Raw genomic sequence first — 16,063 nt, forward strand, 5'->3', positions numbered from 1 at the left:
CTCTTTGCGACCCCATGAATTGCAGCACGCCAGGCCTTCCTGTCCATCACCAACTCCTGGAGTTCACTCAAACTCATGTCATCGAGTCGGTGATGCCATCCAGCCATCTCATCCTCTGTCGGCCCCTTCTCCTGCCCCCAATCTCTCCCAGCATCAGAGGCTTTTCCAATGAGTCAACTCTTCGCATGAGGTGGCCAAAGTACTGGAGTTTCAGCTTTAGCATCATTCCTTCCAAAGAACACTCAGGGCTGATCTCCTTTAGAATGGACTGGTTGACTCTCAAGAGTCTTCTCCAACACCACAGTTCAAAAGCATCAATTCTTCGGCGCTCAGCTTTCTTCACAGTCCAACTCTCACATCCATACATGACTGGAAAAACCATAGCCTTAACTAGATGGACCTTTGTTGGCAAAGTAATGTCTCTGCTTTTGAATATGCTATCTAGGTTGGTCATAACTTTTCTTCCAAGGAGTAAACATCTTTGAATTTCATGGCTGCAGTCACCATCTGCAGTGATTTTGGAGCCCCAAAAAATAAAGTCTGACACTGTTTCCACTGTTTCCCCATCTATTTCCCATGAAGTGATGGGACCAGATGCCATGATCTTCGTTTTCTGAATGTTGAGCTTTAAGCCAACTTTTTCACTCTCTTCTTTCACTTTCATCAAGAGGCTTTTTAGTTCCTCTTCACTTTCTGCCATAACGGTGGTGTCATCTGCATATCTGAGGTTATTGGTACTTTTCCCAGCAATCTTGATTCCAGCTTGTGCTTCTTCCAGCCCAGTGTTTCTCATGATGTACTCTGCATATAAGTTAAATAAGCAGGGTGACAATATACAGCCTTGACGGACTCCTTTTCCTATTTGGAACCAGTCTGTTGTTCCATGTCCAGTTCTAACTGTTGCTTCCTGACCTGCATACAGATTTCTCAAGAGGCAGGTCAGGTGGTCTGGTATTCCCATCTCTCTCAGAATTTTCCACAGTTTATTGTGATCCACACAGTCAAAGGCTTTGGCATAGTCAATAAAGCAGATGTTTTTCTGGAACTCTCTTGCTTTTTTGATGATCCAGTGGATGTTGGAAATTTGATCTCTGGTTCTTTTGCCTTTTTGAAAACCAGCTTAAACATCTGGAAGTTCACAGTTCACGTATTGCTGAAACCTGGCTTGGAGAATTTTGAGCATTACTTTCCTAGTGTGTGAGATGAGTGCCAATTGTGTGGTAGTTTGAGCATTCTTTGGCATTGCCTTTCTTTGGGATTGGAATGAAAACTGACCTTTTCCCATCCTGTGGCCACTGCTGAGTTTTCCAAATTTGCTGGCATATTGAGTGCAGCACTTTCACAGCATCATCTTTCAGGATTTGAAATAGCTCAGAGAGTGTTTATATAAAGAGAATAACAAAAGTAGGATGGAACCAAGTGTTTCAGAGTTGTAGGGTGGGCCAAAAAGTTTGTTCAGGTTTTTCCATTACATCTTTTTTTTCTTTCAGCATTAAATGCAATTGTAGTTTTATTTTTCAAAATTGATAACTGAAATATGTGCATTTGTTGCTTTAATTTGCATTTCCATGAATAATACCAAGCTTGAGAATCCTGACCTATATTTACTCCTAGTTGTTTTGGTTTCTGTTTCTTTTTTTTTAAATATAAATTTATTTATTTTAATTGGAGGCTAATTACTTTACAATATTGTATTGGTTTTGCCATACTTCAACACAAATCTGCCATGGGTGTACATCTGTTCCCCATCCTGAACCCCCCTCCCACATCCCTCCCCATCCCACCCCTCTGGGTCATCCCAGTGCACCAGTCCCGAGCACCCTGTTTCATGCATCAAACCTGGACTGGTGATCCGTTTCACATATGATAATATACATGTTTCAATGTGATTCTCCCAAATCATCCCACCCTTGCCCTCTCCCACAGAGTCCAAAAGACTGTTCTATACATCTGGGTCTCTTTTGCTGTCTTGCATACAGGGTTATCGTTACCATCTTTCTAAATTCCATATACATGCTTTAGTATACTGTATTGGTATTTTTCTTTCTGGCTTACTTCACTCTGTATAATAGGCTCCAGTTTCATCCACCTCATTAGAACTGATTCAAATGTATTCTTTTTAATGGCTGAGTAATACTCCACTGTATATATGTACCACAGCTCTCTTATCCATTCATCTGCTGATGGGCATCTAGGTTGCTTCCATGTCCTGGCTATTTATTATAAACAGTGCTGTGATGAACACTGGGGTACATATGTCTCTTTCGATTCTGATTTCCTTGGTGTGCATGCCCAGCAGTGGGATGGCTGGGTCATATGGCAGTTCTCTTTCCAGTTTTTTAAGGAATCTCCACACTGTTCTCCATCGTGGCTGTACTAGTCTGCATTCCCACCAACAGTGTCAGAGGGTTGTTCCCTTTTCCACACCCTCTCCAGGATTTATTGCTTGTAGACTTTTGGATAGCAGCCATTCTGACTGGCGTAAAACGGTACCGCATTGTGGTTTTGATTTGCATTTCTCTGATAATGAGTGAGGTTGAGCCTCTTTTCATGTGTTTGTTAGCCATCTGTATGTCTTTTTTGGAGAGATGTCTGTTCAGTTCTTTGGCCCATTTTTTGATTGGGTCATTTATTTTTCTGGAATTAAGCCACAGGAGTTGCTTGTATATTTTTGACATTAATTCTTTGTCAGTTGTTTCGTTTTCTCCCATTCTGAAGGCTGTCTTTTCACCTTGCTTATAGTTTCCATTACCTCTTATAAACAACTCAAATGAACTTTTTGGCCAACCCAATACTTCACAGTACTAAAAGGACTCAAGGCAACTTTTGATATAATAGAGGATTCATCTCATGGTGCTCCCTCAAAAAATACTTGCCTTAGGAAAAAAACTAGGTACAGATGGTAAAGTTAAAGGCCATTCAAGAATAATGAAATTTAATCACTTATGATGTGAGTAAATCTGCCACAAATGCTCAAGACGTATGATTCTATTGAGCATGGCACCTACTGGTTCCACACTTAACTCTCTGGCATGAAACTTTAAGTTTACCAGAGCAATCTCTTCAATATGCCAAAAACAACTGCTGAAGGAATCACTTATTCACTACAGCATGTGCACTACATCTAGAATCTCTTCTGTACATTTAAAAAAAAAAGCACATTCCTCTTACCTATGATATCAGAGTCTTTAAAGAACACAGAGAGTTACAGAAGAGTGAAGTCCAGATTTACGTACACCCGCATATTAGTGCTAAGTAGTACGCTTTTACAAATGCAACAAAAGTCTCAGGACTAACACTTAAATTGTACTGAGAGCAAAAGTGATATATTCCTTTTGGCCGTACAGTTACATATAGTTTTACTGTTCTCTATTATTTGAAGTTAGCCATCAAATGGAAAATTCCTGCTATCTAACAGAATACTAAATTTAAGCAACCAGCAACCAAACTGCAACCCAGATGGGGCTGTTCCCTTGGATTACATATACACCAAAAATGGCAGTAGTTAATCTTGAGAGAAACTCAGGATATACTGACAATGAACAGACTCTACAAAAACACGTGGCACTTGAAATAAGGCGAGTTCAAATTGAGATGTTCTGTAAATGTAAAATATATACCGGGTTTCAAAGACTAAGGAGAAAAAAGGAATGCAAAATATTATTAAAATTTTTATATTAAATATGTGTCAAAATAGTAGTAGTTTATAATGGTAACAAAATACTATTAACGGTATTTCACTGGTTTCTTTGTGCACTTTGGCCACTAAGAACATAAAATTACATATATGGCTCACATTCTATTTCTATTGGACAGTGCACCACTAAGTGAATGAAGCATGGTGACCAGCTGGCACTGGCTGTATGTATATATATAGCTGTACTTCCAGGTCTTATTTCTATGTAGGTATAACATATGGTTCATACAGAAAGTTAACAGAGAAAAACACTAAAATATAAAGTTAGGGCTAGGGAAGAAATGAAGAGGAATACTGAAAAATAATTATTGTACTTTAAATGTGTAAAAAAAAAAGTTGTTCTTTGATTTTGTTACTTGAGCTGATAGTATATTTTAATGAACATACAATGGAATAAGAAATTTCCCCAAATGACTAAAAACCATTTTTCATTAAATTGACACATTGAGATGCTCCAGAAAGACATTCTTGTACACATTAGGACAAGTAAATAAATCTATTTCTTTGAAAAATGATTTCATTATTCACATTTCTTGAACCTGGCTAAATAAAGGGTCCTAAGAGATGAAATGGTGTTTTTGACTTATTTTGTATTGTGGTACTGAGCGATGTTCTTTGGAAGCACGGAAGGCTTCTGGGGACAGACAAGCATCGCTGCCCTTGCTCTGAGAGTGGAAGGCTCCCCAGGCTCCTCTGCCCGGGACCCCGGGTGAGGCTTTAACCCCTGTGTCCTGAGGCCTTGGTTCTTTGTAAGGAAGGACATGTGAGGGGCATGTGACATCAATCTATACAGAAGCAGGTGCACACCGAGCTTGAGGAAAAGGGAGGGCAGGCGTGGATGCATCCAGAAAGGGATGGGCTGGAGGTGGGGACAGAGGTGTTTTCAAGGAAGAGATGGCATATCATTGGTCCTCTTTTTATATATGCCCTGAGTCTAACTAGTTTGAACGCTTTGCTTCCACTGCTGAACAGCAATAAACCGCTGGCAATAAATCTATTCCAAATCTCTAGACTCCTTTGACTATTGTATGGCCTTCATGACTGTAGACACACAGTTATATCTTTAAAAGCAATATTAAATAAATGAGATTTAAATTCCTTTGACATCTTGAATACATTTACCTCAGAAAACTAGTGTATGAAGTTAATAAATATGAAAATTTTTCAGTGATAAAAATGCTATTTCAAAGAGTTTTATCACAAGGATAGATTAAAAAAAAAACGAACACTTGAAGGCTGTTAAGACTTAAACTAGGTAACATTTGAACATTTTTCCAATGTTCAAATAAAAATGGCAGAGCAGCAAGATAAAAACAAACTGTAATATATATATATATGAAAGAAAGAAAAAGAGCTTGCTATTTAAGGAAGCAAAAAGCACACATTTATTCAGGGTACTTGATAAGAATTCACTTTTTTTTTTTTTTTAATCTGACATACAAGTTAAGAATGAAAGTGAAAATGGATTACCCGGGAATTGGGATGTATCGAAGTCTCTTGGACTGGAGATCAGTAACTTCTATATACCCAGCTGTCTGTGGAGGGGTAACATCTGCAAAGAAGTCAAGACACAAGACAAGTGTTAAATTACTGCCTGATACAAAAACAGGACCCAGATAAAGCACAGATGCTGCTTAAAGTGGAATGAAATGATCACTCGCCTAGAACAGAACCCTGGGACCCACTTCACGGGCGGACCAATGCCAGTCCTGAGGTTAGACGCTCAGTTATACTTTCGTCAGGAAAACACAGAGACTGTCAGATAGATGCATGTTACGCTGTGATTCTTTAGTGTCAGAGAATTATCTGAGTTCCTTTCCCTTTCTTTGATATTAATAGCTTCTCAAGATGGGTCAGTGTTTTAGCACTTAAGAGTTTATCCGAAAATATTTCATCGCTGGAATTCTTTTTCCTTCCTAGGAAGTTACAACAGTGACGGTATAACACAGTGGACTCAGCACCTACTTGAAACTGGAGTGGCCTGGTAGACAATCGTGGCTTGAAATTTCCTAACTATGATTTACTATGGCCAAGTTAGTTCTCTCTCTGAGACCTGCTTTCATCATTTGCAAAATGAGGATAAGAAGAGCATCTGAGAATCATAAACATTATTTGCACACAATTAGTAGTTGCTCCACAGTGGCTGTTATTATTAGGAGCCCTCAAGACAGGAAGAAGTGAGGTGAGGATCGGGGCAGTGGGGCAAGGACTCTGGGTCATGAAGAATGTGAAAGGGCGGGGAAGGAGAAGATAATGTGATATGGGGGCCAGACTGCCCAACTCCAATTGTAGTTGTTTCCCAGGAAATTCTGGGAGTTTACTGACTTTTCCCCCAAATCCCTGAGTACCACTGTCACCCTCATCATCACCAGTTACCAGCACTGTGTCAGGAATCCTGCTTTTTTGTTTTTCATTAATTGTGTGCTGTGCTGCTGTGCTCAGGTGCCCAGTCGTGTCTGACTCTTTGCGACCCCGTAACCCACCAGGCGCCTCTTCCATGGGATTTTCCAGGCAAGAATACTGGAGCGGGCTGCCATTTCCTACTCCAGGGAATCTTCCTGACCCAGGGATCAAATCCACATCTTTTGCATCTCCTGCTTTGGCAGGTGGATTCTTTACCGCTGCACCACCTGGGAAGTCCTATTAATCGCCATTATTTTTTTGGCTGCACCACGCAGCACGTGGGATCCCAGTTTCTGACATTGGAAGCTCAGAATGTTAACCAGTGGACCACCAGGGAAGTCCCTGTTTGGGACTTATAGATAGTGTTTTTAACACTGACAACTACAAAGGCCTTGGAATCTGTTTGAGAGATGAGAAAGCAGAGACTTACAAAGGTGGTATAATAATGGACCTGGAGAGTGATAGAGAAAACTTTCAAAATCAGGCCTTCCTTCTGGCTTTAAAATCTCTGCTCTGCCCACTACTCCACACAGCTTCTACCTGAGCTGATCACAGGGCAACAATTTTAAAATAGCCTTATTTTTACAAAATCTTGGCCTCTAATGTCTCTTAAAAAAAAAAAAACACAAACCTACAAAGAAACCATACTCTTAAAGATTTCTGTCTGCTGTCTATCTCCTATTACAATTTCTTTTTTTTTTTCATATTGTAACAAAGTTTTCTCTCTCTACTATGCAAAGTCAGCTATAAGTCCAGCCAACTTTAAGGGTACTTCAAAGATACTTGTTTATGTGTCTACCCTTCTTTAAAAAATTTTAATTTATTTTTAATTGAAGAATTATTGCTTTATAATATTATTTTGGTTTCTGCCATATATCAGTATGAATCAGCCATAGATATACCTATGTCCTCTCCCTATTGAACCCCCCTCCCACCTCCCACCCCACCCCCAGGTTGTCACGGAGCTCTGCATTTGGGGTCCCTGTGTCACGCAGCAAATGCCCACTGGTCATCTATTTTCCATATGGTAATGTACACTTCCAGAGAAGGCAATGGCACCCCACTCCAGTACTCTTGCCTGGAGAATCCATGGACAGGGAGCCTGGTAGACTGCAGTCCATGGGGTTGTGAAGAGTCAAGCACGACTGAACGACTTCATTTTCACTTTTCAGTTTCATGCACTGGAGAAGGAAATGGCAGCCCACTCCAGTGTTCTTGCCTGGAGAATCCGAGGGATGGCGGAGCCTGGTGGGCTGAAGTCTATGGGGTCTCACAGAGTCGGACACGGCTGAAGTGACTTAGCAGCAATGTACACTTCAGGGCTACTCTCCCAATTCATCCCACCCTCTCCTTCCCCCACTGTGTCCACAAGTCTTTATGTATCTTGTCGGCATCTCCATTGCCGCCCTGCAAATAGGTTCATCAGTACCATCCTTCTAGATTTCATATATATGTGCTGCTACTGCTGCTGCTAAGTCGCTTCAGTCGTGTTCGACTCTGTGTGACCCCATAGACGGCAGCCCACCAGGCTCCCACGTCCCTGGGATTCTCCAGGCAAGAACACTGGAGTGGGTTGCCATTTCCTTCTCCAATGCGTGACAGTGAAGTCACTCAGTTGTGTCTGACCCTCAGCGACCCCATGGACTGCGGCCTTCCAGGCTCCTCTGTCCATGGGATTTTCCAGGCAAGAGTACTGGAGTGGGGTGCCATTGCCTTCTCTGATATATGTGCTAATATACAGTATTTTTCTCTTTCAGACTTACTTCACTCTGTATGATAAACTTTGGGTTTCACCCACTTCATTAGAATGGACTCAAATGCATCCCTTTCTGCAGCTGAGTCACACATTTTCTGCTGTATGTATGTACCGCACCTTCTTTACCCATTCATCTGTCAGTGGACATCCAGGCGGCTTCCACGTCCCAGCTATTGTAAGTAGTGCTACGATGAGCACTGAGGTCTATCTGTCTTTTTCAATTATGGTTTCCTCAGGGTATACGAACAAGAGTGGGACTGTTGGTCACATGGTACTTTTATTCCTAATGTTTTAAGGAATTTCCACACTGTTTTTCATGGTGGCTGAATCAATTTACATTCCCACCAACAGTGCAAGAGGGTTCTCTTCCCCATACCCTCTCCAGGATTTATTGTCTATAGAGTTTTTTGATGGTGGCCATTCTAACCAGTGTGAGGTGATACCTCATTGTAGTTTTGATTTGCAGTTCTCTAATAATGAGTGATGTTGAGTGTCTTTTCCTGCGTTTACTAGCCATCTTTATGTCTTCTTTGGAGAACTGTCTGTTTAGGTCTTACGCTCACTTTTTGATTGGGTTGTTTCTCTTGTATTGAGCTGCATGAGCTGTTTGTATATTTTGGAGATTAATCCTTTGTCAGTTGTTCCATTTGCTATTATTTTCTCCCATTCTGAGGGTTGTCTTTTCACCTTGTTTATAGTTTCCTACATTGTGCAAAAGCTTTTAAGTTTAATTAGGTCCCATTTGTTTATTTTTATTTCCATTACTCTAGCAGGTGGGTCATAGAGGATCTTGCTGTGATTTATGTCAAAGAGTGTTCTGTCTATGCTTCCCTCTAGGAGTCTTACATTTAGGTCTTTAATCCATTTTGAGTTTATCTTTGTGTGTGGTGTTAGGAAATGTTCTAATTTCATTCTTTTACATGTAGTTGTCCAGTTTTCCCAGCATCACTTATTGAAGATACTATCTTTTTTCCATTATCTCATTAACATTTCTGATTAGAATGAGAAACCTAGAATGTTCACATTGAATTTATCCAATGTAGTTTACCAAAAAAAATAAGAAACTTGGCATTTGGATTTCCTGTTCGCAACTGAAGGTTTTCAAGATGGCCACCTGACAACCTCAACTTCTCTCTTATTTATTCAACAAACATGGTTGAGCATCTCTACATGAAGCACTGAGGAAGAGAGGAAAAAGACGTGCATGGTTCTTGACTTGTCTGAGGAGCCCACAGCATAAAGAAGAAAGTGCCCTTTTTTCTTTTCGTTGAGAAATAGAGGAGTGGGATGGGGTGGGAGGGAGGTTCAAGAGGAAGGGGACACATGTATACCTATGGCTGATTCACGTTGATGTATGGCAGAAACCAACACAATATTGTAACGTGATTATCCTCCAATTAAAAATAAATAAAAGCAAAAAAAAAAAAATATCGTGAGCCTTTAGGAACTTGGGAAGGATTCCAGGATGGGAAGCATAGCCCTGTGGTCCTGTGTGAGCTGTGGATCTAGGCAAGAAGTGGTCCTAGGGGGCATAAAGGGGCAGGAGGAAAGGAAGGTAGTGTCCAGGGACAGCAGGGGGTAAAGAAAGCCAGTTACTGTGGTAACCGGACCACCCGGCTGAATTGGCCATACCCAGATAGCCATTCATATAAACCCAGCATGCTTATCATGAGTCACGCACTGCTGGGCACTGGAAACGCTGCCTGGGATATAAGGTCAGTCTTGGCCGAAGTTTTGCACCATATATCATTTTTGACAGTTCCTGCCTCTAGGACCTAACTGAAGTGGGTTGAATTATTTATAGACCCTGGGTTCTTTGCCAGAAATGACCAGTTATTGAAGTGGTTAGGATGACTAGCTCTGCCTAGCTAATCAGTTACGTTTGGCCGGCCACTTACATGCGCCCTTTTTCATAAGTAGTAGTATTAAGCTGCGCTACCACCAGCACTGCTTTTAGGCTTCCCCTGAAAGCAAAGTAAGCCAACTTATTTTAAATATCATTTTTCCTACAGCTTTTTTTTTTCTTCCCCCACTGTGCAAGTTAATTCCATGGCATAAAGAGGATGAGAAAATCCAATAGTGGCTCGGTCTGTTTCAAGGAGGAGAAAGCAAGAATTTTACTCTTCATGCTAAGAAGTATTTTCATGCATCAGAAAAGGCAATTTGTGGCTAAAAAGGACTTTAAGGGTGGTGGTAGGTTGCTTCCCAGGTAGCACTAGTGGTAAAGAACCTGCCTGCCAATGTAAGAATCATAAGAGATGCTGGTTCGCTGGGTCAGAAAGATCCCGATCCCCTGGAGGAGGGCATGGCAACCCACTCCAGTATTCTTGCCTAGACATTCCCATGGACAGAGGAGCCTGGCAGGCTACGTCCATAGGGTCCCAAAGAGTTAGACACGACTGATGTGACTTAGCACAGTGATGGTGGTAATGGTAAGGCTTGAAAAATAATCAGAACTGAAGTTTTTGGATTTGAAAATAAATCCATTTAGAATATATGTTTGAATTAAGGAAGTAAAAACCATGGCCAGATTTCCCTCCAAACTTAGCCAAATCCTTGTCTATCCATTTTAAATGTTTGAACACTGTAGAGAGGATGGAGGTTAAGTAAATTTCCATTACGTTTGTAATCCAGGTGGATTTAGAAGTATAAATTACATTTAGGGATTAGTTCCCTAAAGATTAAAGGAAAGTCATTGCCACAGTGTTCAGAGCACAGTTCCCATAAACAGTGGGGACAGCTTAGATGCACAGCATCAAGGTTCAGAGTGGGGAGAAAAACTGTCGGGCAGAATAACCAAGAGCATTTTCAGAAGGAAGATGAAATTATATAAAAAATTCACTCCTTCGAGCAATGCAATTTGATGTATATGTGCTCCCTATTGGACTAGGTTTCAAGAACTTCTGTGTTCACAGATTCAAAGATTGATGTGTGCCCTGCAATCGGGGTGATACCAAATCTTTGAATTTATTCAAAGTTCAAACAACAGTGCATTGCTTTCAATTAAGAGTCATTACTTTGTGTTTAAAGAGCTGAAGCCTATGATTTAAAGGGGGGCGGGAAGCTAACATTTAACTAGAGGAAAAACGATTGGAAGAAAGAACTAAATGCACCCCCCCGCCCCCGGCCCTGCCAATCTGCATCAACCATAAGTTACACCCTTTTCGTCAAAGCCACCAGGAGAGTAGCCTTTACAGCTTCTACTGATTTATTTAATAAAAGGCTTATGCACATGCATTCCTGACTAATCAGGTGGCTGGACTGTATTTACTTGAAAAAATTAGTTTGAATTATCATCAGAGACCTAAAGGCTCACAGATTAAGGAGTCAAAGAGGCTGAAAGAAAAAACCATCAGCCCCAGCTTCACGCCTCTCACACCTCACTTTCTACTCCCAGAGATACTTTCAACTTGATAAAGCTGTTTCTTTGGTGTTCACCTTTATCCTTCTGGTGCTGTCTTGATGTTTTACTTTTAGGCATTATTCATCAACTTCCCATCATGTACAATGAGAGTTTAACTCTTTTTCACACACCCCCTTCCCCTGCCTGGGCGTCCCTGGTGGCTCAGTGGTAAAGAATCCACCTGCCAAAGTAGGAGACCCAGGTTTGATCCCTGGGTCAGGAAGGTCCCCTGGGGAAGGAAATGGCAACCCACTCCAGTATTCTTGCCTAGAGAATCTCATGGACAGAGGAGCCTGGTGGGCAGGCTACAGTCCACGGGGTCACAAAAGAATCTGACACAACTCACTGACTAAACAACAACTTCCCTTGCCAGCACCCCATTTCCTAACCCTCAGTGTATTTATGTGATACCTGATGCCCTTTGAGTCTTCATATATTTATGAAGGTCCATATTGTCAGAGCCATGGTTTTTCCAGTAGTCATGTATGGCTGTGAGAGTTGGACCATAAAGAAGGCTGAGTGCCAGTGAACTGATGCTTTTGAACTGTGTGTTGGAGAAGACTCTTGAGAGTCCCTTGGACAGCAAGGAGATCAAGCCAGTCCATCCTAAAGGAAATCAACCCTGAATATTCACTGGAAGGACTGATGCTGAAGCTGAAACTCCAATACTTTGGCCACCTGATATGAAGAATCGACTCACTGGAAAAGACCCTGATGCTGGAAAAGATTGAAGGCAGGAGGAGAAGGGGGTGACAGAGGATCAGATGAGTAGATGGCATCATCGATTCAATGAACATGAGTTCGAGCAGATTCCAGGAGATAGTGAAGGACAGCCTGGCATGCTGCCGTTCAGGGGGTTGTAAAGAGTCGGACACGAGTGAGCGACTAAACAACAACAACAATCTCTATGGAACTTCCATTCATATGCATTATTTCCCCTCCTGTTAACCTGTCTTACATCAGTTTAGTTATCAGACCAATCAAAAAACCTGAAGGGAAGAAGGGAAAAATTTCTCATCCCCACACCAAACTCTAGTCAGGCTTTTCTGAATCCTCCTCTCAATTAGGTACACACTTTTGGCCTTCTATGTTCATCTGAGCACTGTCCAGTTTTAGCAAGAATAAAGTTCAGTTAGCTTAACCAGAAACCTCAACCTGGATATCTGGCAGAGTTCCTAATCCTCTACCATTTCCCAAATAAAGTCTGATCACCCTGGCCTGCCTGCAGCAGGGATCCTGTTAGGTTGATTTAGTCAGAATACTCCATTACTTCTGATTCCCTCTTAGTAATTTTGCATCAGACAGTAAAGCGTCTGCCTGCAATGCGGGAGACCCGGTTTGATTCCTGGGTTGGGAAGATCTCCTGGAGAGGGAAATGGCAACCCACTCCAGTACTCTTGCCTGGAAAATCCCATGGATGGAGGAGCCTGGTGGGCTACAGTACATGGGGTCACAAAGATTGGACACAGCTGAATGACTTCACTTCACTTCACATTCCCACCAACAAAACTGAAGGATCTCTACTACCTGATTTTGAGACAAACTATGAAGTAAGTAATAAGAGAGTATGGTGTTAACGCGGGGACAGACACAAAGATTAACTGAATACAAACGCAAACTCAGAAAGAAACACACATATGTGGTCAGCTGCTTTTCCACAGAGCTCCAAAGATAATTTAATGGTAAAAGAATAGTCTTTTCAGTAAATGATGTTAAAAATTGACTATTTCCATGAAAAACAATGAGCCTTAATCCACACCTTATACCATAAAGAAAATTAACTTGATCATATACTAATGCATATATACAGAATCTAGAAAGATGGTACCAAAGAATTTATCTGCAGTGGAGAAACAGACATAGAGAATAGACTTATGGGCATGGCGAGAGGGGAGGAGAGGGTGAGATGTATGGAGAGAGTAACATGGAAACTTATATTACCGTATGTAAAATAGACAGCCAATGGGAATTTGCTGTATGGCTCAGGGAACTCAAACAGGGGCTCTGTATCAACCTAGAGGGGTGGGATAGGGAGGAAGATGAGAGGGAGGTTCAAGAGGGAGGGGACATATGTATACCTATGGCTGATTCATGTTGAGGTTTGACAGAAAGCAACACAATTCTGTAGAATTTGAAAATTTAAAAATTAATTAAATTTAAAAATAAATTAATTAAAAACATTAACCTGCAGTATAAATCTAAGCGTAAAATCTAGAAATATGAAATCTCTAAAAGAAAACAGGAAATTTGGGCCTGTCACCAAAATGGGAGAAAATGTTTAGAAAACATGTATCTGATATATTAGACTTGTATCTAGACTATATAAACCCAAGTATTCAAGAAATCATTATAAAGAAAGCAAGTAACCCAGTTCAGAAAGTGGGCAAAGGAACTGAAGAGACACTTCACTAAAGAAGATAGACATGAAAAGATGCTCAACATCATGTGGGACTAGGGAAAATGCAGATTAAAATCACAATGAGATATTCAGCAATAAAAAGGAGCAAACAACTGGTACATACAACATAAATGATTTGCAAACATATAATATTGAGTGAAAGAAACCAGACTCGAAGTGCCACATACTGTGTGATTCCATTTATGTGACATTCTGAAAAACGCAAGTGAATAAGGGCAGAAAACCAGATCAGTGGGGGGTTGGGGGCAGAGTGGCATATGGGAGGTTTGGGGAGATGGAGCGGTTCACTGTCAGTTATGGTGACGGCTACACAACTGGCTGTGTTTGTGAAGCTCACAGCACCATACACCAAAACAGTGAAATTCACTGTTTGTAAACTGGATCTTACAGCACCAGATGGTCAACACCAAAATCAGACTGATTATATTCTTCGCAACCAAAGATGGAGAAGCTCTATACAGTCAGCAAAAACAAGACTGGGAGCTCACTGTGGCTCAGATCACGTATTCGTTATTGCTAAATACACACTTAAATTGAAGAAAGTAGGGAAAATCATTAGATCTTTCAGGTATGACCTAAATCAAACCCCTTATAACTATACAGTGGAAGTGAGAAATAGATTTAAAGGATTAGATCTGATAGACAGAGTGCCTGATGAACTATGGATGGAGGTATGTAACACTGTACAGGAGGCAGGGATCAAGACCATTCCCATGAAAAGGAAATGCAAAAAGGCAAAATGGCTGTCTGAGGAGGCCTTACAGAGAGCTGGGAGAAAAAAAAAAAGCTGAGAGAAGAGAAGCAAAAAGCAAAGGAGAAAAGGAAAGATCATTTGAATGCAGAGTTCCAAAGAATAGCAAGGAGAGATAAGAAAGCCTTCCTCAGCAATCAATGCAAGAAATAGAGGAAAACAATAGAATGGGAAAGACTAGATATCTCTTCAAGAAAATTAGAGATACCAAGGGAACATTTCATGCAAAGATAGGCACAATATTAGAGATACCAAGGGAACATTTCATGCAAAGATAGGCACAATAAAGGACAGAAATGGTATGGACCTAACAGAAGCAGAAGATATTAAGAAGAGGTGGCAAGAATACACAGAAGAACTATACAAAAAGATCTTCATGACACAGATAACCACGATGGTGTGATCACTCACCTAGAGCCAGACATCCTGGAATGTGAAGTCAAGTGGGCCTTAGGAAGCATCACTACGAACAAAGCTAGTGGAGGTGATGGTATTCCAGTTGAGCTATTTCAAATCCTAAAAGATGATGCTGTGAAAGTGCTGCACTCAATATGCCCACAAATTTGGAAACCTCAGCAGTGGCCATAGGACTGGAAAAGGTCAGTTTTCATTCCAATCCCAAAGAAAAACAATGCCAAAGAATGTTCAGTTGCACTCATCTCACACGCTAGCAAAGTCATGCTCAAAATTCTCCAAGCCAGGCCTCAACAGTATGTGATGTTCAAGCTGGTTTTAGAAAAGGCAGAGGAACCAGAAATAAAATTGCCAAAATGTATTGGATCATCAAAAAAGCAACAGAGTTCCAGAAAAATGTTTACTTCTGCTTTATCGACTATGCCACAGTTTGATCACAACAAACTGTGGAAAATTCTTCAAGAGATGGAATACCAGACCACCTTACCTGCCTCCTGAGAAATCTGTATGCAGGTCAAGAAGCAAGAGTTAGAACTGGACATGGAACAACGGACTGCTTCCAAATTGGGAGGGGGAGTACAGTATATCAAGGCTGTATATTGTCACCCTGCTTATTTAACTTATACCCAGAGTACATGATTAGAAACGCTGGGCTGGATGAAGCACAAGCTGGAAGCAAGACTGCCGGGAGAAACATCAATAACCTCAGATACGCAGATGACACCACCCTTATGGCAGAAAGCAAAAAAGAACAAAAGAGTCTTTTGATAAAAGTGAAAGAGGAGAGTGAAAAAGTTGGCTTAATACTCAAGATTCAGAAAACTAAGATCATGGCATCTGGTCCCATCACTTCATGGCAGATAGATGGGGAAACAATGGAAAGAGTGAGAGACTTTATTTTCTTGGGCTCCAAAATCACTGCAGATGTTGACTGCAGACATGAAATTAAAAGATGCTTCTTCCTTAGAAGAAAAGTTATGACCAACCTAGACAGCATATGGCAGAAAGTGAAGAAGAATTAAAGAGCCTCTTGATGAAAGTGAAAGAAGAGAGTGAAAAAGTTGGCTTAAAGCTCAACATTCAGAAAACTAAAATCATGGCATCCAGTCCCATCACTTCATGGGAAATAGATAGGGAAACAGTGGAAACAGTGTCAGACTTTATTTTTTTGGGCTCCAAAATCACTGCAGATGGTGACTGCAGCCATGAAATTAAGACAC

General features: G+C 41.0%; 1 protein-coding gene across 1 annotated transcript in view; it reads right to left on the bottom strand.

Annotated features, from left to right (window-relative positions):
* Positions 1 to 16,063, bottom strand: part of VWA8 (von Willebrand factor A domain containing 8) — a 382,159-nt gene that overhangs the window by 118,458 nt on the left and 247,638 nt on the right. The window contains exon 36 of the mRNA XM_068984307.1: positions 5,168 to 5,249. Coding sequence (XP_068840408.1) covers positions 5,168 to 5,249 — 82 coding nt within the window. The remainder of the gene's footprint in view (positions 1 to 5,167; positions 5,250 to 16,063) is intronic.

Source organism: Capricornis sumatraensis, chromosome 12, assembly GCF_032405125.1.
Source record: "Capricornis sumatraensis isolate serow.1 chromosome 12, serow.2, whole genome shotgun sequence".
NCBI lineage: Eukaryota > Metazoa > Chordata > Mammalia > Artiodactyla > Bovidae > Capricornis > Capricornis sumatraensis.